Below are 22,494 nucleotides of genomic sequence, written 5' to 3' on the forward strand. Positions count from 1 at the left end.
TTTATGCTGCAAAACAAATGATAGCTAATCTATGCCTGTGGCCAAATTCTTTTGAAGTTTCATGGCTAAGATGAGCTGAATTTGTTAAGTGGTAAAGGGCTGCGTTGTCTAGGGGCCTGATGTGCTTGGCAGGTCATGATAAATGGGGAAGTTTTTCTTAACCTTGTGGCCAAAACATTCCAATATCTAAGAAAAGGGTGGGGGGGGGGTGGGGAATGACCGCAGAAAGATGTAGAAGACATTGCCAAAAACATTAGCAAGACTTCTCCATCTAGGGAAATAGGGTGAATTCTAAGATTATTTTTAAAGCATTATTTGTGTGAATTCATAAATCTTGAACAGAGGGAAATCTAAAGCTAAGATTTTTATATTTAGTATCAGTAGAATTGTTCTATCCTGGCTTATTGAGAAAATGTACCATAGAGTCAGCAATTTGAATTCGATTGCAGCGGCTTCTACCAAATTAACGTTATGCTCGTTGATTACTAGTTCTTGGTTTGGAATTGATAATTCTACTTTGCCTTTTTGTTGTTTTATCTGCCTTGTGACACCCATGACTGCAAAGAAACATGTAAACAAAATGTATAGAGGAGACCAAGATTGATCTATGGGTAAATATCTCTTAGATGTTTATAATCAACGTTTGTAAGACAAAAAATTTCCTTTTAAGACTCATCTATCATATTTAGGCAAAGTATCATCGTTGAACAATCAATCTAGTCTTGTTTCCAAACCTGGAGGGGAAAAACTTTCATATGTGCTGTAACCTGATATGTTAAGGCATCTTATGGTTCCTTTTGTGGCATTTTAAGTACTTTGTTACCTTTGATATAGTCCCTATTGGGTAATAATCAAGAAACATACCTTTAGAAGGAGTTTGAAATTTTCCTGGGTATTTCATACAGTGTATGTAGAGTTTATGACAGGTGACAAAGGACTATGGCATAATTAAGGAGAAAATGTGCTTCCAAACTCTAAAAGCATATGAGGTTTGACGTTTGATTTAATACTTCTATGTTGTACATATATAATTATGCTTTGTTTCCCTGAGTCATTGTTACTAAGTTGCTTTTTAAATCTATCCAACCTTGCAATGAACTCTCAAATAATGTGAATACTATTGTGACAGTTGTAGTTGATGAAGAGTTATAGCCCATAAGATTTTTTTACTTTTAAATATAATTCCTCCCCAGTGGGTGATTTTGTATAACCTCCCTCCCCCAAACCTGGGTCCCGGAAGGCCCCCTGCTTTCAAGGCCACAAATCAAGTGAAATCTTGCCCATGACAGCCCAATACTAGAGGGGTAAAATAATTTCTACTTCAGGTTTTTGGTTGTGGATTTTTACTTCTTAACCTTCTAACCCTCCTATTCTTAGTGTATGTGTTTATTTTGTTTACTGTTGCAGTCAAAAATGGAATATTCAATTGTTTCTTTGTACTTTATCTATGTATAGCATTTAAAGAAAGGATATGGCAGTTTTTCTTTGAACTGAGGTGGATATAGACTTCCAGTTTTGTAGTAGACTTCACTCACTTTTGTAATAAATAAATAGCATGGTCTTTGGGGAAATGATAGTTGGTGTTACAGGGGAGAACTTGGGGAAGCAATGATAAAGAGGTTGAAAAGGGATTTACTAAGAAAAGGGAAGAGTAAAGAAACTTTCCTAACTCCATGAAAAGGATTTCAGAAATCTGTGAATTTTAGAGCAGCCAAGTTTTTGTTTCTCAGAAAGAATGACACTTTATAAAAAGTAGATTTAGGTTATTTCATAATTAGATTTTTATAAAATCTATCTCCAAGTCATTAATGTTTTGGCCACTATTTGGCAAAATGGCATTTCATTTCATTTCATTTCATTTCATTTCATTTCATTTCATTTCATTCATTTCATTTCAAAATCTCTCAATTTGTATGGGCATATAAAAACAGGTATATTTTTGGGGGCGCCTGGGTGGCTCAGTCGGTTAGGTGGCCGACTTTGGCTCAGGTCATGATCTCACGGTCCGTGAGTTCGAGCCCCGCGTCGGGCTCTGTGCTGACGGCTCAGAGCCTGGAGCCTGTTTCGGATTCTGTGTCTCCCTCTCTCTGACCCTCCCCCATTCATGCTCGGTCTCTCTCTGTCTCAAAAATAAATAAACGTTAAAAAAAAAAATTAAAAAAAAACAGGTATATTTTTTTAAAACTCTATGTGACAACTTTGTGTTCCAAAGTTTTTTTTTATACTTTAAGTTTTTAGGAGTCAAAAAAGGAATTGTAACCTGTATAAAAATGTAGAATAAGTCCGGTTGAAGAATGTGAAGACATTTTAGTTGAAACTGATTTAGATAATGTCTAAGTTTGTATCTGTATGGGACTATTAGAATAGCAATTCTATGCTTATCTTATCAACATAAATTACATTTACTCTGCAGCACAAATAATCATAGATTATCTCATTAAAGTGTACATCCCATGCTAAGTTCTAGAGTGGTATTAACTTGTAAATATTATATTTACAAAGTGAACATATATTCTGTTTGACTATTCCAAGTAAATAAATATTAGAATAATTTTTGGCAAAGCCTCCATAGTAAAAATTATATATTTTGTTGAATACTCCAACTATTATTATTTTGGCTCAATTTTTAAAAGTTAATTCATATACCTACTTTTCTGTTTTGTCAGTTTTGTTACTGTATGCATTCTGGAGTAAAATTTAAAAAAGGACAAATTTTGATTCATATTTATTTAATGCTACTAACTTGAGAATAAGATGATCTGAAGAAACCCTTCAAACTCAATGTCAGCTGGTTCAACTAAATGAAAAAAATCAAACATTTTAAAAAGGGTCATCTAATTAAAACATATTTAATGAAGGCGCCTGGGTGGCTCAGTTGGTTGGGCATCTGACTTCAGCTCAAGTCATGGTCTCGTAGTTCCTGAGTTCGAGCCCCACATCAGGCACTGTGCTAACAGGTCAGAGCCTGGAGCCTGCTTTGGATTCTGCGTCTCCCTCTCTCTCTGCCCCTCACCCGCTCACACTGTGTCTCTCCCTCTCTCAAAAATAAATAAACATTAAAAAATAAATAAAAATAAATAAAATGTGTTTAATGAAAACATAAGTTACATTCCCAGGATACAGCTGGAATAATTATAAGAAAATACTTTTTCACTCCATTATGTAATTTGGAATTCAGATATTCCAACTTCTAAGTATTAGAAAATAATGAAAAGTGACACATAACAGTTGATATTTCAGGAAGCTTCTTATTTTCACTAAGTCAGAATGTAAAGGAAGTGAGGTTAGATACCTATACTTCCTTATTAGGCAACTATTTACAACTTTATCCAATCCAGTCATAAAAAATACATTTTATAAAGTGTACAGACCCTCGGCATTGATACTTTACAGTACTTGTACAAATATTGTTTACTTATAAACAGAAGTCACTTTTGCATTTAGAGTATTTATATTTGAAATACAACCAAAGTTGGCAACCTGAATTTTTGTGGTTGACAATAATCCTGTGTCACTTTCTGTGTTCACAAAGAATTTCCATGCAATGATCTATAGTATAATTTGCATTTGGAAAACAAATTTTATTTTTCTGTCTTTTAATCCATTTTTTTCCTTAAACATACTGCATGTAAATCTAATTTACGTTATATTTCCTACACAGTTCAGTGAAGAAATAAAGATTGTCTTATATACCACCCATAAAAATATGCATAATGAGTTTCATTACATCAGCAAACTTTCATCTCTGAAATTTTCATCTTTGGATGAAATTATTGGAGTATAATTGCAGAACTGATCCTTTATTATCACTGTATAATATATCCTAAGACTTAATCATTAAAGTTCATTTCCAAACAAAATGAAGTTACAAAAGAGGTCTTTTGAAAATGTCATCATCCATTATTCCATGTTTTTTTTTTATTATCTTTAATGTTTCAGGATTTATAAATAGCAAGATTAAGTAGAAAATAATTGTAATAATTGGTTCCAGCTGTTTAGAAGATGATGGATAGGATAAAAGAAACTTGTTCTTCTTTGCAATTTTTTTTTAAATGAGTTAATTCTGTTTCTCTTGAAAAGATTGTAACCTTCTCAAAGCACCTAGTGGCTAGAAAATGTTTAAAAATTTAAGGGGATTTTTATACTTGAATATGATAATCATGATGCAAAACATTCTATACATGATGCATTCTACATATATTTTCCAGACGTTGGCAATATTGATTACTCTCTCAACAAATCCTACATTCTTTATAATTTATTTTAAAAGTACAATTTATGTTACTTATATACATACCGCCTTAAAAAACTTGAAGGATGAATGGTATTGTGAATTAGAACTACTTTTATGATTTTCTAACTAAGGTAATATTATTGACCAGTGTTCTCTATTCCTTTATTCTGCCTTATTTTCTCTTGGCACTTACCTCTGACATTATATTCTTTGTTTACTTGTTTACAGATGTACTGAATGTCTTCCCCATTAGAATGCATGATCACCAGGCAGGTTTTTGTTGGTCTGAGTCAGTTTTATTCAACAGAAATAGGGTGTAAGCTGTATATGTATTTTAAATTTTCTAGTAGCTGCATTCGAAAAATAAAAAGAAACAAGGGAAATTATTAACCTCTTATATCTCAAATATTTCATTTCTCAATATAAAAAAATATTGAGATATTTTACATGTTTTTCTTGCTAACTCTTTGAAATCCTGTGTGCCTTTTATATTTACAGCACATCTTAGTTTAGACTAGGTTCCTTACAGGTTCTAAATAGCCACACATAGGGGTGCCTGGGTGGCTCACTTGGTGAAGCATCTGATTCTTGATTTCAGCTCAGGTCAGGACCCCCACGGGTTCGTGAAATCAAGCCCCATGTCGCCTGCATAGGATTCTCTCTCTCCCCCTCTCTCTGCCCCCTTACCCCCGGTCACGTTTTCTGTCTCTCTTACTCTCTCTCTGCCTCTCAAAATAAATAAACTTAAAAAGAAAAAAGCCACATGTGGCTAGTGGCTGCTCTGTTGGACTGCTCAGGTCTGGTTCATCTCCATGCCTACAGCGGTACCTAGAATACCCAAGGCATTCAGGAAAGCTCTGTTGATGAACAGATCCTGTTTATTTCAGACGAAAAACACCAACAAAAGCACAAAGGTTGTTTCTCATGGTAGCCCTTTTTTGGAGTGGGTGGGGTGTTGGTAACATGGCTAGATGCTAGCGGTATTTGGATAATTTCTTCAAAACTCCATTTCACTTCGCATATATGGACGTGAAATGTTACCAGTGCTTGGTGAAAACAGGTAACTTCAGTAGTCCAGTTTAAAAGATTCCTTCAACGGTTACCGTATTTCAGAGATAACTAGTAGGTTCTTTAAACATTTTTCCATGGGATGTTAGTTTCAACTCTTAGTTTTTAAAACACCTAATAAAAACAAGTGGCAAATCTGGCCTAGGAGAGAGAGAAAGGCTTGATGTATAGGCTTCAGTTCTAATTCCGTCCCTGTTAGTGCTAGCTGTGGGACATTGGACAGGTCGTTTAACCTCTTTGAGCCCTTCGTGTTCTCATTTGTGAACACTAATGATGTGCCCATCATACCTGTCTTCATAGATTAAATGAGATTACACATATACATAGTCCAGCATAGTGAGTAGGAAAAAAAAAATTGCTTAATAAACGACAGCGATTATCATTATTATGAATTAGTAAAAATTGAACTTGTAAATAGCAAGATGTTTTGAACTTCATTTTAAACGTTTTAGGTTGTATATTTATGAATTTTAGGTTCTTAGCGTACTGATTAACATGCCTTCATATATCTGGATTTGAAGTTTACTACACAGCTTGCTTGCAGGTTAACCTTTCTGGTTCTCAGTGTTATCCTCTATGAACTGGGGAAAAATAGTATCTAGCTAAGCGTTGTGCCTCATATATAATAAAAATTTAGAACTTTGAGCTATTATTCATTCATTCATTCTAAAAAGTTAGTGTTTTGATATTTTTATGTTAATTACATACTAAATAGTTATTTTCTTAAAACAAACTTGTAATTCTTTTTTCATTTCGCTTTGATTCTGCATGTACTTTCATAATGTTAAGTAGGGTTAAAATTCACATTAGTGCAGCCTATTAAATGCATTTAGCACTATTCATTTTTTTCTTCTTGGCATGTTTTTGCCCACCTCCTTGTGTGTCTTATGAAAACTAGGATTTGGATTTAAATAATGGGCATGAAATTCTGCCTCATTTCTTGGCCTCCTTGTTTCAACTTTGTTCAGAAACAAATTCAAAACTAAATTGGTGATCTTGGCAACAGAATATATTCTGTAAGGATATTCTTTCTCCAATAGCATACCTACTTTAGCAGCCACCATTTAATGAAGCGTTGTTGATCTCTCAGATGGGAGAGTGTGTTCATGTTTAGATAAAACTATCTCTTTTCCCCCTAGTTCTGTGATCAAGACACAACAGACGTAAGTTTTTTAATGATTCATTTAACTTTTTTCTCTATGGGTTCAGAAATAACAGGGTTTTGAAGTATTTAACAAAAGTTACAAGTTAACATCTTTGTTGTTCTTTGGCATTATTAAAATGTCTTTTCAAGGACAGGTTAAAAGATCAGATCATGTTCTTCTTTATACTTTGCTTCAGTCAGTAACCGGATTCTGTCAATTCTGTCTCAGAAATATCTGCCAGAAACATCCTCTCAACTCTGTCCTCATGGCTCTTAATTTAGGTCTTCACCATCTCTCACCAATGGATTGAATGTGATCCACTTAGTAAGCCAGGATTTGGGGAGCGTGTGAGTCCATTTGAGCTGCCATAACAAAATATACCACGGACTGGGTAGTTTATAAACAACAGAAATTTATTTCTGTCCATTTTGGATGCTGGAGGTCTAAGAACAAGGTACTAGCATGGTCATGTGGTGACAGCCTGCTTTTGTGGTTATTGTCAAATGGTGACAGCCTGCAAAGTGCTTTCTCACTTTGTCCACACATGGTGGAAAGGTTAGGGAGCTCTGTGGGGTCTCCTTCATGAGAGCATTAATCCCATTCATAAAGGCTCCACCCTGATGACCTAAGTACCTCCCAAAGGCCCCACTTCATCCCAGGGGGTTGGGATTTCAACATACGCATTCTGGGTGGAGGGGGGGGGGAGGGACACAAGCATTCAGACCATAACAGGGAGCGTCTGCTCAAGGCGAGGGATGTAGTGATGTGCAAGGTCAATGCCATCACTGTTTTCATAGAACTTAACTTTCTCTCCTGTTGCATTAGTCTCTTCAGCCCTCACCTTGTCCCCCTTCCACACTATCTTCTACATCATCTCTAAAACGTATTCTTTTAGAAGTGTTCAATTCAAAGATTAAATTCTGAATTCTTTGCCGTATATAAGGTCTTTATAATAGGATGCCTCTGGCATATCCCATGATGTTGAAATATCTTTCTCCAAACAGTCTTGGAAGACGTTACCTTTTAGGACTCAGTTGAGAAGTCACTTCCGTTGTTACTGTCCCCATCTTCCTTTGGCTGGGGTAGATTGTTCTCTGAGCACCCATAGCACTGCGTAGACCTTTCATACTGCAGTCCTAACACTGCATAGACATTTCACACAGCAGGATTCTAAGTATTAACTCTTCCCCCATTTGACCAGGAACAAATGAATGAAACCTGAAAAAAAAAATCACTTTGTGGAATTTACAGCTGTAACAGTATGTATTGACAAAGACTGTCTGTATGTACTTCAGTCTTTCATCACATACGTATTAAGTGTTAGCTCTGAATCTGAGACTCAGTGGGTACTAGATAGTAAGTAATCAGTAGATGTGTTCCCTGCCGTTATAATTACCACTTTGAGGATAAATTTTAAAACGTCAGAACTGTATGGTTAATTATTTGGAGAACGCGGTCTCATAAAACCATGGGTATTAAAAAAAATTCTTTGTTTATTAAACTACAGGAAGTCATCTGGTTCTGACTCTCAGGAGTGTATGTGTAGTTCGCTAGGATGGTCTGGAACTTCTTCAGCCAGGTGCAAAGTCCAGTCAGCATAGTCTTGAGGAAAATAACATTGACTTTGAGGGGATTTCTGCATACTCCCTGGACAACTCGTGTAGTTTCTGGTGAGGAATCATGGGAAGGAACCAGTGGGAAATAAAGGTTTTTTTGTTCTGGTGGCCTTCCCTTAAAAAAAAATTGTTTTGACAAGTTTTAGTGGACATAAGACTTTATGTGGGTTTCATAGTAAATTTTATATTTTAAGAAAAGTATTCCTTTTTTTAACTCTTCTTTAATTAATCTTGAAAGCATTTCTTTACCTCATGGTGCTGAGTTCCATGTCAAGAGCATAGAAAATGTTATATGCTAGGAAAGGAAGGATAATCTCTTTGCTCAACGGTTTTAGTTTCATATTGTGTAAATGTGTACGCAGGATGCAGAAGAGAGCGTGGTTAATCAAGCAGGAAAAAGAATTGATTTCCCAGATCATGAAAATGCCTTGGCTTAGCAATGAAAGCAAAAAACATGGGTTTTTGAAAGTGTGGGAGTTTTTTTTATGTGTTTTTTTAAGATTAAAAAAATGTTTATTTATTTTGAGAGAAAAAGAGAGAGCAAGCAGGGGAGGGGCAGAGAGAGAGAGGGAGAGAGAGAATCCCAAGCAAGCTCGTGGGGAGCCTGACGCGGCCTGGTCTCACGACGCTGAGATAATAACCTGAGCCGGACGCTTAACCGACTGAGCCACCCAGGCGCCCCTATGTATTTGTTTTTTGAGTATTCCGAGTCAGAGGAGGAAAGAATTACTTTATGAGCTGGAAAGACAATACTGTATCTTTAAAATTCAAAACTTACTCCCAAGCGTTGCCATTTGTATCACAGTTGACACGCAGGGTATGTGCCCACCGTGTACTTTTAGTGGCCTTACTTTTCACTTCCAAGCTATGCATTAGAATTTTAAATGTCTTGGATTTTGTAGGTGGCACAGATGGACTATCACAGTATAAACACCCAGAGTATGTAACGGTAGACTTGGAAATGTGTATTGTTCATGCTCTGTATTAACTAAGGAATTTTTGAAATAGCGTCTACTTTGCATATAATATACCGTGAAGTCCATAGTAGTTAGATAAAATATCTGTGCTTGAAGTTAAATTATGAAAGACCATGGATTTTTGCTTTACCTTCTTTTAGAGAATGTAGCACCCACTGTTGTCCAGAAATGGGTAGCAAGTCCTGGAAGCAAAAGTCATTTTTGTTCTTTACCTTTTGTGGGCTAAAAACCGCAAAGTTGAAATATAGCCTGCAAAATATACTGCAAATATATGTGAGAAGTCTGTGAGCAATGCTGGAACTTAATTGATATGCTGAGAAATATAGAAAACATACAGCCACCGGATTGAGAAAATGAAAATTAATATGTGAATGTTTTAGCTAACACCATACTTTGCCCCAGAACCTGGTGTTTATTATTGTGCACTGTGGTAGGGGACAGAAGTGATATCAATTGGAAAAACATTTCTCAGTGAATTGAGAACAGTATGGCTTTCTTGTTCCTAAGTGGGAAACCTGGTTCTTTGGTTTCTTTGTTCCTAGTTAAGCTAGTCCCAAGCCATTTTGACTGAACATTTTACATACTTACGGAGTCCAGGGAAGTGCCGTTGGCAGCTGATCGTGGGATAATAATGAACTACACTATTTAGCCCCGCATGCTGCCCTTGTAAAATGTGGAGATTATTTTATGGAGATCTCGGTGGGCAGGGCTGTATCCACTTTAACAAGTGTGCGAACCTGAGCGAGGAAGTTGTATTTTCACAGGAAAATAACTCGCGCTCTTTTCTTTTCTTACAGGTAAAGAAAACGTGCACAGAATCAGATGCTTCAGAACCTCAGAATTCCAGGTACTGTAAGATAGAAGTCAAGACTCCACTAAGGGAAATGGCAATTTTGGAGAACTAGTCAGATGTTATACTCCAGATACAACTGTGATTTGAAGCATTGAGGTCCAAAGAACTTTTCTTTATGCAAGCTACATTTCATATTGGCAAGGGTACCATTAATCGCAACATGAATAAAAAGGATTCTGATTGAAGTCACCTTTAAAGAACAATAGTAGAGACAGCTCTAGAAACACTGGAAAACACTGTCCCTTCACATTCATTATTTGAGTTCAGCTTCCTTTTTCTTTATCTTTTCTTATAAAGTATTTTCACATGTGAAATTCTTCCAGAGATTCCACAGCTTTAAAAAATCTGTGTTTACCAGTAGAACTACAATATTTTTTTTCAATAAAACATTGCTAGATTTTGAGAATGCTCTCAAATTGGAAAAATCAAAATCGACTTGGCACTCTCTTTTTGGTTATTTGGAGCCTGTAGAAATGATGCAACAAAGTGCTCAGACCATTGCCTACAGGAATTTAGCACCGTGTAATTGTCTGTGTGTTTGGTTCAGATACCCAACAGATGTTTTCAGGCCTACACGTGTTCACTTCAAATCCAGGCTTGAATTTTAAATGGAGAAAGAAAAGTATTGTAGGTACCATTACAATAATAAACATATCCAGAATACGATATTGATGATATAAGCTAGCTTATTGCGTCAAGAAATTTGTATTTAATGGTGAGATGGGTCTCATTTATTTTGTCCTACTTGCTTTAATGCATGATGTAAGTAGTGATTTTATTGCTCTAATACAGCAGGACAGATCTAGGTAAAAAGTTAATGGCCACCGTATATCTTTTTTGGAGAACCAGTTTATATTATGTACGGTACCTTTTCAGTTTGAGTAACACCACCTCTGTTTTATGCAGTGTGATACTCCTATAATTAATCCCTAGACCTATTATATTAAAATGGTTATAAACGGTCTTTTCTTCTGGACCATCAAGAGTACATAACAGGATAGAGGACTTTTTGACATGTGTTCTTTGGCATTTTGATCTTTGTCCTTTATAATTAGGGATCAAAATATAACCAAAGAGTTTTACCTTGTTGGAGCCTGAAGAAATGGATGAACCATTCCAGTTTTTCCTACAGAACACAGTAATTCCAGGGCTCATGGAGAGAGAGAAAGGCCCAAACTCAACTCCTTGTGAGCATTTCCTTTCTAGTCATTTTGCTGACCTTCCTGAGTGACCTACCTAGGGCTTGATATTTAAGTAATTAGATAATTTTTGCAAAGCTGATCTTAAGGCTTAGTAGGAAAAAAACAGCAATATCATCATCCTTCTTAATATTTCATATTAAAATGTTTTACCCATAAGTCCACTCAGGATTTTTGGACCTCGTGTTATGCTAAGATAAGTTTTAAATAAGCAGAAAGCCACCAAACTGATTTTCTTCAAAATTGTTTTCAGTAACATAGAGGAAAAACAGAATTTGTAGCTCAGTGTATTTAAACCAGAATTAGATCATTCTTCTTTTTTTTTTTTTTTTTTTTTTTATCTGTCAAATCCTGGCTTATAAGGCCTTAAAAGTACAATATTGTTTTTAAGGTAAATAAGGGTTATTTTTAAAACACTATTTACATATATTATATTATTTTATAATATAATTATTATATTAGCATATAAAATATAATGTATAATATATATTAATTGAAAGCTATCTGTACTTCCTGGAAACAAGGAAGTGGTTGCCACAAATTAGCTGCTTCTAAAAAGTTTCCCAATTTGTAATATAAATAGGTAAAATTAGGCAAATCAGTATCTAATGACTCGAAAGCTTTTAACATGAAAATCAAACAAACAGTCCTTACTTACTAAAACACAAAATGGAAAGGACCTTCAAGATGACTGAGGATCATTTACTGGTTCAAGGTTGCCTACACATTTTGATCTTGACTGGTCTCCTCTCCTAACTTCTGGTGCAGGAGACAATTTCCACACCCTAGAAACGTCCGTAGCATACAGACATGACTATTCTTGAATTCTGTATTTATTCATGGGTATGAGGTATTGGAGTACCAAAACTGGCACTTAGTTAATGCAGTGATGGAACACCAAGAGAATAAAAATATGTAAAATATCATTCTGTACAGGCTACAGTAACTTGCTGAATAGTCAACAAATCCAAGAATGCCAAAAATAGTATTTATTATAAACATGTACTGAAGTTCACTTTGTATCACCTATTAAAACCCACACACACACATACCAAAATGTCTTTATTACAGACACTAGGCAGTGTCGCTTTAGCAATATACATATATGACTACATTCTTTTGTGCTTATTAGGAACCACAAACCTTTCTGTATTCTCTTTCTGTCTCTCCCTCCCCTGTGTGTATGTGAGAGAGAGAGAAAGAGACAGAGAAACAGAGAGACTGAGAGAAAGGAGAGAGAGATTGATTGATGCAGATTGAGATTTAAAGCCTGGGGCTAGATAATTCTACTGTAAACAAATCTAAAGTAAAGAACTGAGCTCCAAATGAAATACTGCATCAGCATAAAATGCATGCAAGCTGGAGACCCGCTGCCTTATAAAGTGCTGCCTCACTTGGAACGTAAAGCTAATATAATTCATTTATTTAGCTAGCTTTATAGTGTGTTGGTTTTGGATATGAAAAGATTAGAATAAATGTAGATGGAAAGTGTTTTTACAGTAGGGAAGTAATTAAATTGGGTGTGGAGACTTTGTAAGGAAAATTCTTAGGGTGACATATGTGTATCAGCAAATTCTTTGTCTTGCTTGGCCTTAATTCCTCTTTTGGAAAGAAATGTTTGAGCTGCAGATGTGATTAGTAGATGGGGAAAAAGAGACTTTACCAACCTATGTAGGTAAGGTAAAAACATCTTAGAAATAACATTATATGCATATATTAAAAGTCAGATATTAGGGACTGCATTTTCTAAGGTTCATAAAGCGATATTGAATTTGATGTCGTATGGAAAGTCATATGATGTGCTTCATAGAAAAATGGACATTTCTTTTTTTTTTCCTTTTTTTTTTTTTTTTTTTTTTGCTTTCCTCTGTGTTGCTAATCATGTAATAGTATCATTGGCTTTTGTTCCTAAAACTAATGTTAACCATAAAATGGATACCATTGAAAACAAAAATCTGTATTTTTCATATACTTTATCTAAACCTAAAATTGTCTGTTACTAGATAGACTATCCTAAAAAGTAAATTGAAATACCATTTTTATGTTGATTTTTCCCCCCCTGTATGGGTGGTGAATTTATTTGTGTAGATTTGTGCCTCATTTGAGTCTTCACTGAAAATACATGGATCTGATTTAATTGTGCGATAATGAATTACTTCTGGACAGGTGAAGTTGCTAGAAGTTTCTGTAAGTCTCGCGTATTTTTAACTCTTCTACTTTCAGTTCTTTCTCATAAGAGGTGAGGAAATCATTTATTTCATTCTTTAATTTTGTTCTTGGCAAATATCTCATATGCAAATATGCCTGTATGTTAAAATAGTCCCCGTGATACCTGAATGATTTCTTTGGTGACATTCTTTGGTGGAATTTGGTTTCCCTTTCCCTTTCTTCCTGTTTGGGTCACTAAAAATGAATGCAGCATTTTCACCAGGAAGAGACCAAGAATGTAGACAGGAAATAAAACTCAAATCCGGCAATTTTGTTTTCTACTTCTGCTATTAATTATGGAGTGAATGGAAATGAAGCATTTTAGTGACATTGGCTGTGTGAATTTGACTTCTAGGAAAGTGACTTCTAGGAAACATATCCATTCTTTTCCTGTTACTGCTTCCTCTCATCCCGGCCACAGTATCTACCACCAGCAGATTATAGTAGGGAAACACAAGGGAGAGTAGTAAAATATGGACAGTGCTCATGGTGACTGTGAGCTAAGATGCTAGGTTTTCCATGTGAAGAAGAAAATGAAAGGATTCCGTGGGTAATGGTGAGGGGTGGACTCTTCCCTCCTTCAAAGGTTGAGCAATTTGGTTTGCTGGGAAATTGGGTTTCCTGAAATCAGCAAAGCCTCCGTTGTGTGCTGTGACTTGCCCTAGTCTCTACTGACTTGACAATGATCACAGAAAGACTGAATGACTCTCAAGCTTTGAATGAAGCCCCGGAATGAATCTCAGCTTACTATCTAATATTTCAATGAGCGTCAGGAATTTGATCTATTCAGTGTCTATGTAGAAAATCTTTACAAATGCTACTAATTCATGTTGTGTAAATAATTATGATTTAACAATGTTATACTTAAGGCATTACGTTGTACATATTTGTTTGCTGGTAAAACGATTATTGTAATGCTTCCAGAAGCCTGAAATGTTTACTGACGTAGAATTTCGTGTCAAAAAATTAAATGCTGTGTTTTTTTCATGACAGTGAAAGCTGAGGGCCCCTTTGTGAAAACACACATTTGTATTTCACTGTGTCAGATCAGAGACCCATCTAGCCCAATATTGTGTCTCTAAGAAGCATCAAAATCCATCACTACCAGGTTGCCTCTTCTCAAACCTGCAAATCTCAGGATTACGTACTAATACACAGGTTCTCTCAGTAACACAGTCTAAGCTATTCAGTCCGTGTTCATGTAACCATTTCATGGACTTAGTTACGTTGCTAGCAAATACTATCTTTTGGACTATAGAACCCAGAAAATTAATAATCACACTACAAAGTTAATTACTTTGTATTAATTCCTTCTACAACCACCTCTTTCAAGTCAGAAGGTATACTTGCCCTGAAGATGATTGATGGATATGCTGAGATAGTGTGATTTAGTTCACAGGTCTGGGGATTTGGAGAGAAAGAACCTGGAACTCCATGGATACATAGTTAACCGGAGTCATACCGTAGCTCAAACTCTTTCTTTCCAATTGTGCAACCATTCTGCCTCATTTGAAAGCCCAGCCTCATGAGGATGCCTCTGTGGTTTCTTTATTATTTTGGCCAGCATTTATTGGAGGTTTTCTGAGTCCGTTTGCCTTCTCTGGTGTGTGTTGACAGATTCCTACAGAGGTGGAAAGAGCTGGGATTCTGAACAAGAATGAAGTATGTGTTCTGTTTTGCAGTTAGTCATATCCTCAGTATCGAGATATCTTGACCCTTTCGGTCATGGTAGCCGTTGAGCTAGTCTCCTCAGATGATTATGTAAGGTATCCACTAAATCCCTGACATCAGTTAGTGATAATCGAAGATTTAGAGAACAGTCTCAAAACTTAGATTATTGTTTTCTAAGTGCCCTATCATACAGGTTTCGGATCAGCCTTTTCCTATAGTTCATGGGAACCCCTGGTGATGTACCTTCGTTGGCCAGTACAGCTCTACCCTTGTGTAGCTCTATACTTGTTCATTGTTCTGCTTGTTTCCCCTCCAGAATGAATTACCTTCCAAGATTAAATGAGTAAATGAGAGTAAAAAAATGTATGTGAAAGGCCCTTACACATTGGTACTCACAGAACAGTATGTCTTTAAAATTGAACAAGATAATGGAGAAGGCTAGGCTGCAAGTAAAGGGAAGAAGGGCCTCACTGTCGATACTTCATTCACACGCACTTATGTGCTTTTTAGCTTTGGCTTTATGTCTTAGGATCCCTAGGTCTGGTTCATGATCTTTTTGCTTACTTCTCATTTCATGTTTTTCTCATGTAATTTTTGTTCATGACTCTTGACATGGCCCACCATGCCTAGCATGCTCTGGTCACTGCTTTTCTCTAGCTTTGGTTTCAGGCCAGCTTCCCGTGGTGGAAGGGTCTGAGCTCACAGATGCCACTGTCCTTCCACAGAGGCTGGGACTGCTCTTTCCCCATTTGTGCTATGCTCCCCCTCCCAGCTTTGCTCCCCTACTTAATTTCAACTAATCCTTCGTAGGATCTCTGACCTTCCCCGGTGAGCCAGTGGTCTGGACCCATCGTCGTGTGGCTGCATGGCCCCATGTGCTTCTCCTTCAGGGGCACCTCATTTGATTAACGTTGGCTTCATTCACTGTACTATAAGCTCTACAAGGTCAGGGTCACATCTACTTTTTGCTGTTCCCTATTATATCATTATGTAGCACAGTGCTTACTTAGCAGGTACCAGGTTAGTATGTACCTGTTTAGTGAATAGTAACTTCCAAATATGCAAATCTAGCTAGTAATCTCTCCTGGAACATCTCTGGTAGCCACAAATCCCTAGTTCAGTTTTATTAGGGATTTCGCTCTGTCATCTCAAACTGCTCTTACAAAATACGATTATGATTACACCGTCTCCCCCAGGATCGGTTCTTTCCTGTGATAATTCTCTCAGTTGTATCCTGCCTCGGGACTGTAGAGTAATCTCTGACCTCTTTCTCTCTTTCCTTTCCCAAGTCCTGTTGGTCATCAAGTTATGTTTAATTTTCCTCGGCTGTGTTTGGAATCTCTTTATCCTGCCCTTCCTACTGCGGCTGTGAAAGTTCAAGCTGCCCTCACCTCATCCCTGAATCAATACAGTGCATTTCCATGTGGCTCTCTCGTTTCCCTAAAGACCTTGCCTTTCTGTTCTGCCAAGCTGTCAGATGAGCACTTCTTGATGACATTTTCCACATGGCATTACCCTGTTCATTGATCAGACAAACGGTATTTAGTAGGCATTCAAAATTCAAAATATACACAGAAGCATGAACAGATCATCTTAATAATAGAATTGTGTGCATGAGGTAAAAATGAAGACATACGTGTTCAGACCTAATTGCTGTCTGTAAGAGGCCAGGGATTACCGGGATTACCTGTTACCTGCTGCCCTGTTGCCCTTAGTCTAATCTGCTAGATATTCATTTAGTCCTATTTCATATTCTTCCTTTAGTTGCAAAGTAACATAAGAACACACGAATCTACCGTGGGTCTTGGAAAGTACATTCCTGAAAAAATAAACCAGTTACATATACTGTGATTTTCATTTTTTCCCTTCTCCTGCCCTCATTTCCTACATGGCTCTTAGAGGAATACAAGATCTTTGGGTACTATGTGGATGTTGAAAGCATCCATCTTAGGGTACTACTTGCTTGGTAGTTCTCTACAGGTGAGCTCATTTCACAAGAGAGTTAGAGGAAAATGGTGCCACCAGAATGCAGCTTGGACAGTGAGCACTGGGGACCAGAATGCCCATGAAGAGTTTCAGGGAAGATTAAGGGCTGTGGTGGAATGTCAAAGAATAGATAAGATTTGAAGAAACGGGGAAAAGAGAGCCCAATGATGTACAGGAAAGGACTAGAAACTGAAACTGACAGGAATTTTTTATAGGTGGTGAGTAGTCCCAAATGATGCATGTTGGAAATAGTTGATGAGATTGGAAAATAGGTAGATAATTGCCAGCTTGGATTCCTAGGTTTTTTGGTTTTGTTTTTTTGTGTTTTTTGTTTGTTTGTTTGTTTTGTTTTGTTTTGTTTTGTTTTGTTTTTTAGTTAGGATTCATTGGTTGTAGCCACTACTATGAGGCAGTTTAAGCACAAAGGAGGAAATTTGTTTTTTTGTTACTTTGTGGTTTTGATATTAATCTGAGAGAACGTGAGAAGAAAGGGTTAGAGGGTTTGCTGGATTTTGTAAGATGTGCGAGCAGAGTAGGGCCCACCTTCCTGATCATTTCTTATTCACCCAGGTCCTGGCCTCTTTGCTACTTGATGTCTTTACGTCTTGACGAATATTGGCTGATTGGCCTTATTTTCTCTCAAGGTCCCACAGTAGGAGGAAAATGCCCATGTTACAGTGCTCCTGATATAATTTTTACCTCTATAGGTAAAATTTCTAGACTAGAATTTCTCTCTCTTTTTCTTTATCTCAGCTCCAAATTTCTGGGGAAAGGAATGGTATCATTCCTTTTCTTAAAAAAAAAAAAAAGTTTATTTATTTTGAGAGAGAGAGAGAGTGAGGAGGGAAAGGGGCAGAGAGACAGGGAGAGAGAGAATCCCAAGAAGGCTCCATGCTGTTAGCACACAGCCCAACACAGGGCTTGATGTCATGAACCTTGAGTTCATGGCCTGAGCCAAAATCAAGAGTTGGACATTTAACCAATGAGCCACCCAGGCACCCCTACCCAGGGCTAGGTCTGTTTTATCCAGCACCCCTTCCCCGAGTCCTAAAGTTTCATAAAACCCAGCTTTTATCACTGTCTCCCTCCCTCATGAGATATAACTCAGTGGTTATCCTTTTCACTAGGATGGAGACTTGGAGCTTGATTTCATAGGTTGAACATCTATAAACTGTGGTCAGCAAAGAAGAGATTGTGTGACAGAGCTTTAAGCTGAGTGGCAGCCAAGCTTCACAGTAAGAGGAGCTCTATTCACCTCTTTCTGAAAAGCCTTCTTGTAGTTCTTGACCCTCCTGTCCCCCTTCCCCAAGCTGACCAATTGCTATTCAGTGGACCCAGTCCTTCTCTTCTGCTCTCAGATGCCAGTGCAACTGAAAATTGCTTTCTCCATTTCCTCCAGTTGTTAAATGATTGTCTGATGAATGCGCTTCATGCCACAGTTCAAATTATTTATCTTTCTGAAGAAAAATTTGCCAAAATGAGGATACAGGTTTGGTCTTACTTTTTTTAAGAAGCCAACTCTCAAACAAACTCAAAGAAATACACTGAGTGATCAATAACTTAGAGCCCCCAAATTTGAAATTTACAGATATTGATTGGGAGGTCACTGGTGGGTTGCTGATCAGGTAATAACGTGATTCAGTTGTACTTGTGATGACGGAGCAGCCATTGCACAGGTGCCTGGAGGCAGGGAGGCTAGTAGCCATGGGACTTACCTTTTTTTTTTTTTTTTTTACATTTATTTATTTTTGAGAGACAGAGAGAGGCAGAACACAAGTGGGGGAGGGGCAGAGAGGGAATGTGACACAGAATCCAAAGCAGGCTCAAGCTCCGAGCTGTCAGCACAGAGCCCGACTCAGGGCTCGAACTCACGAAGCACGAGATCATGACCTGAGCCGAAGTCGGACACTTAACCAACTGAGCCACCCAGGTGCCCCGCCATGAGACTTACTGAAAAGGCCTGAGAGACGTTGAGCAAATAGTGTTATTTTTAGATGGCATTATACAAGTTTTTTTTTTTTCCTATGGTTTAAACACAGTTTCCAAATTTCCACATCATGTATTATTTATTTATCTTAAGAAAAATACACATATTGTAAAGCATGAAATAATAGATTTGGCTTGAAACAGGCATGGTGGCAGTGGGAGGGATCTGGCTTCTTCCTGACAGCTTGCATTATTCTCTGAAGATGAGGAGACGCTTGACTTCCCCACATGTATTAGTGATGAATTCCAGAGGATCGCTGTGTTCCTGGTCAGCCTCTCTTACAGTAAACGGAGTTCTTCTGAAGTCTTTCTGGTTAATAATATGAAACAGTCTTTCTGGAGACCGTGAGCTGCTCTGAATTAATTTGGTCAGAGTAACACATCACATAGGGGCGCCTGGGTGGCGCAGTCGGTTAAGCGTCCGACTTCAGCCAGGTCACGATCTCGCGGTCCGTGAGTTCGAGCCCCGCGTCGGGCTCTGGGCTGATGGCTCGGAGCCTGGAGCCCGTTTCCGATTCTGTGTCTCCCTCTCTCTCTGCCCCTCCCCCGTTCATGCTCTGTCTCTCTCTGTCCCAAAAATAAATAAAAAACGTTGAAAAAAAAATTTTTTTTAAAAAAGAGTAACACATCACATAAAGTAGCATTAGTTTAGCGTCTTTTATCCAGAGGACCCGAGGAGCCCCAGAGTGATCATCAAAATCATTATGGTCGGGGGCCATGGTGGCCTCTGAGATATGCCATGTTGGCTGATGGGATGCCGTGTTGGCTGATGGGGCTCCTGAGCTACATAAATCCTTACCGTTATCCTGGACCTGGTGTATTTTCAGTGCAAAGTTCTTGACTCAGCTGAGTAGAAAATGGAAATTTTTGGAGGGTCCTCTGCAAGTTGGGCCAACCTAAGGCGGCAAGAAACCAGATCTTAGTTTTCTTCTCAGTAGTTCACTTAGAGCAACACTTATTCTTGCCCTTAAAGTTACTACTGATCGAGCATCATCTGTGTGTCGGGCACAGGTCTGAGTGCTTGAGATACTTCGGTGAACAGAACAGGAGCATACGTGATGAAGGATTATTTCAGGAGATGAGAAGTACTAGGGAATAAAACAGAGTCTGAGAGGTTCTCATTTTAAATTGGGCAACATTTAAGCAAAGGCTTAAAAGCACTGGTAGTAAACCACGAATAGGGCCGGGGGAGTGCATTCCCTTGGGGATAAGCCAATGCAGAGCCCTGCCTGGTATGTCCAAGCAACAGTGGGGAGGGCCTTGTGGCTAAAAGGGAGTGAGCCCAGAGTTTCAAATTTGAAGTGGCAACATTCTAGACAAGCTGCGATTTCTGTTATTTCCTGTATTTGAAAATATTTGTTAAGAATTTTAATAAATCAGTTGTAAATATTTTTTTTTCTCCTGGCCTACGGATGATAATCTCTGACAGGCAACTCATGCATCACTGCCACACGATGGGCTTGATGGCCTGCCGGGATCACCTCTTTTTGCCACACCACACGCATGTTGCCAAGACAAGGGCTGTGTCCTGATCAGAAGGCTTCAGACTTCTTCGTCAGCAGAGCTCCAAAGTCTGAAGGCATTTTTTAAAAGTAATACTCCTAAGATTTTAGCTATATACATATGTAGAGAGAGATGAGGGCTTAGATTCCAAAAACTTGATTCATAAAGACACGGAGATTCTGCTCATTATCTCACAGTTAATCATCACATCCCTGTTGTCTTAGCAACTTACAGTGTGCCGATTTGCTTTGCAATCAGCCAATAGATGAATGGATTCTTTGTTCATGTGTTTTATAAATTTCTATCACCTGATACCTGATGTCTTTCTGGCATGCTTACTGTACTAAAAAACTGCGTTTTTATTCTTCAAGTTTACATCACTAAAATACTTTATCGTTCTTAAAAATCTAAATCTCTAATGAGAAAATATCAACCTAAGAATAACTGGAAAAAATATATGTGAGACTCTATTATAAAAAACGCTTTCATTTTCATTATAATTAATTTCCAAGGCTCAGTAAACTTGGCAAACTGAGTCGTCTGACACCCTTCACTTGCACAGGCATATATGCGAACTACAGAGAAAGAAACGACTATCTTTGCCTGACGACAGATCTAGGTGTCATAGACTTGATTCCCCCAAACTCACATGCTCGCTTTTCTCAGATGCTGTCTCAGAGCATATTTGTCTCTTACGTAATTGCAGAGCTTTCAAGTTCATAGCTTATTAAGGTAGATGTGGGCGTTGCTTACATGCGAGCGTGGGCAAACATGGCAGACTGGATGAGTTCAACTCCCAGGTGTTTGACCTTGAGCAAGCTGCTTCATTTCTCTGTGCCTCCGGTTTTCTCATCTGTAAGTGGGGATCATGCCGTATTGTCCTAGGGGGTATGTTATCACTGGAATATTGACAAATAACAGCCTAACAATTAAAAAGAAACAAAACTAATAAAACATAAATGTAAGCATGCAAAATGTCTAGTCATGCGGGCTGCTGAGGCAGTGACACCAGAAGCTCTGTTCTTGAGCAGTTCCCAGCGGATGTCTGATCACGGTCAGCAGGGGCTACTGGGTATCTTCAAAGTTCAAAGTTGCTTGCCTTAGTACTGTATAAGCATTCTCATTAGTTCTGATCACTTTGATTCTCTCAGGAGAAGTTAACTTACGTGTAGCATCATGGCACGTGGTGGAATTATTTCTATACAAGAGCTTCTATATTTGGATGTGCTGTTGCTTAAGACGACACACATCTCAGCCACCCGGACAACTTGGCTAAACCCTAATGATCATTTCTTGAAGGTTCTTGATAGCTGGAATTTTGTAGAAATATTTCTTTTTCACATTGATAAGGACAAATCAATGCCTGAATCATTTAGGGATTTTTTTTTTTTTTTCAATTCAGTTCAGGTACCTAGCATAGTACCTGCACGTAGTAGGAAAGCCATCAATACTTATTATACGAATGAATGAATGAATGAATGAATGAGCAGCTAAGTTATTACATTTTTTTGTGCGTGGAAAGTTCCTCATGCCTTTACCTGTATTATTCTCACTACAGTATGCCACAGAATAATTAATACGGCTCAACTATCATTTGTAAACAAGGTCAGGTTTAAGAGAGACCTCTAAGCTTTCGGGAGCAAGTAGGGTGACTCTGTATCCTAGCCTGCCAAGTACAGTTCCAGTTTACATCTGCTGTCCCAGTGTCCCTCTGGAACTGGTTAGAGATACTTTGCTTTCAAGAAAATCCCAGTTTGCATGATAGGTTTTACAGTTACTCGAATTAAATGATCACGCCGTTACCAGACTTTCTGAGGTAGAAACGTAACAATCACTCTCTCCTTTTCCGTCCCTCCCTCCTTCTCTCCTTCCCTTTCTCTCTGTCTTCCTCTCTTCCCTTTCTTAGGATGGCTTTAGTGAGGGGCCTTGCACTTTTAGCCTTAAGGCAGCACAATATGTGTAAATGCTTCTTGAAGCCAAAGGTCACTGGGAAATAATTGTTCTGTTTTTACAGCCTCAACTCAAATCGGGAGCTCCCCTGTTGCATT

General features: G+C 37.9%; 1 protein-coding gene across 15 annotated transcripts in view; it reads left to right on the forward strand.

Moving 5' to 3' along the window:
* Positions 1 to 22,494, forward strand: part of EYA4 (EYA transcriptional coactivator and phosphatase 4) — a 318,259-nt gene that overhangs the window by 176,990 nt on the left and 118,775 nt on the right. For all 15 annotated transcript variants that reach the window (XM_058735321.1, XM_058735320.1, XM_058735326.1 and 12 more), the window contains one exon: positions 9,838 to 9,887. In XM_058735321.1, the coding sequence (XP_058591304.1) occupies positions 9,838 to 9,887 (50 nt within the window). The remainder of the gene's footprint in view (positions 1 to 9,837; positions 9,888 to 22,494) is intronic.

Source organism: Neofelis nebulosa, chromosome 6, assembly GCF_028018385.1.
Source record: "Neofelis nebulosa isolate mNeoNeb1 chromosome 6, mNeoNeb1.pri, whole genome shotgun sequence".
In the NCBI taxonomy this organism is placed as follows: domain Eukaryota; kingdom Metazoa; phylum Chordata; class Mammalia; order Carnivora; family Felidae; genus Neofelis; species Neofelis nebulosa.